Here is a 1,197-nt window from a genome sequence, read left to right on the forward strand (position 1 = left end):
TCAGGGGTCCTATAATACAGAGGAGTTCAATGAGTTGTACGTGTCCGGATACTGCCCAATGCCAACGAGGTTATCACTACTTAGTGATGGATAATTGCTCTTCTCATCGTTCACAAGCACTGCGAGATCTCTGCAGAGAAGCTGGCATTGGACTTTTATTCTTACCTCCATATTCTCCTGATTATAATCCTATAGAGGAGTCATTTCACGCGTTGAAAGAATGGATTAGAAGATACAGATGTCAGTTAGAGAATCAGTTTGATGGAGATTTTGAAGCCTTCTTGCATCATGCAGTTGAGAATTTCATGGGAGAAGAAGATGCAAGAGGATATTTCAGATCGGCTCATATAGGATAGTATTGTAAAATTTAAAAAGATTCAGATTACAATTCAATTATGATGATATATAATATCTAAGTTTCAAATTCAGAAGCAGAAGCAGTATGAAGTCTGCTGTCATCATTACAAACAGCAGATAAAGACAATTTAATCTCCTTCAACTGTGACTGCCAGATAGAACTCTTTAACCCATTTCTTATTATCGAGAATATACCCATTCCAATATTCAACTGAACCACCTGCTCATTTGTCATTGTCCGTATATGATCCAGTTCAAATCCTTCATTCTGAATAATGCTCTTTGCAGTTAAAAGAGCTTCTGCTCTTCGAGGTCTCTCTGTCATCAACCAGTTGAAGAACTCATCAATAAACAGATCCGCGTGTTCACCAAACTGAGGGATTGGACTACTTCGAATAGGAGGCAGGTTCGGATTCGATGGCAGGTTCGGATTCAATGGCAGGTTCGGATTCGATGGCAGGTTCGGATTCGATGGCAGGTTCGGATTCGATGGCAAGTTTGAATTTGATGGCAAGTTTGAATTCGATGACAAGTTTGAATTCAGTCCTCCCATGCCTCCCATTCCTTCCATCATATATTTCATCACCATCACATTGATTATCTCACTTGGAGACACAATATTAGATGAAGAAGGAGTTGAGGGAGATATTGGATACGATAGAAGCTGACAGTCATATCATTTGTTGTGACATTCCGTAACTTGATCTTTATAGGCTCCTTTATCCCATTGATAATCACCCGTTCAAACAGCTGAATGAGATCTCAGGCTCAGGGGTAGGTGTTCGCAGAAATCGAGGATCTTCTGACTGTGTCTCCTCCTCCTCCTCCTCCTCCTCGTGG

General features: G+C 40.8%; 1 protein-coding gene across 1 annotated transcript in view; it reads right to left on the bottom strand.

Annotated features, from left to right (window-relative positions):
- Positions 1-412: 412 nt before the first annotated feature.
- HCAG_07190 (hypothetical protein) overlaps positions 413-1,197 on the bottom strand; it is a gene marked incomplete at both ends in the record, with an annotated part of 3,837 nt that continues 3,052 nt past the window's right edge. Inside the window, one exon of the mRNA XM_001537718.1 lies at positions 413-921. Within this exon, the coding sequence (XP_001537768.1) occupies positions 413-921 (509 nt within the window). The remainder of the gene's footprint in view (positions 922-1,197) is intronic.

The sequence above is a fragment of the Histoplasma capsulatum genome, genomic scaffold, assembly GCF_000149585.1.
Source record: "Histoplasma capsulatum NAm1 scaffold_8 genomic scaffold, whole genome shotgun sequence".
In the NCBI taxonomy this organism is placed as follows: domain Eukaryota; kingdom Fungi; phylum Ascomycota; class Eurotiomycetes; order Onygenales; family Ajellomycetaceae; genus Histoplasma; species Histoplasma mississippiense.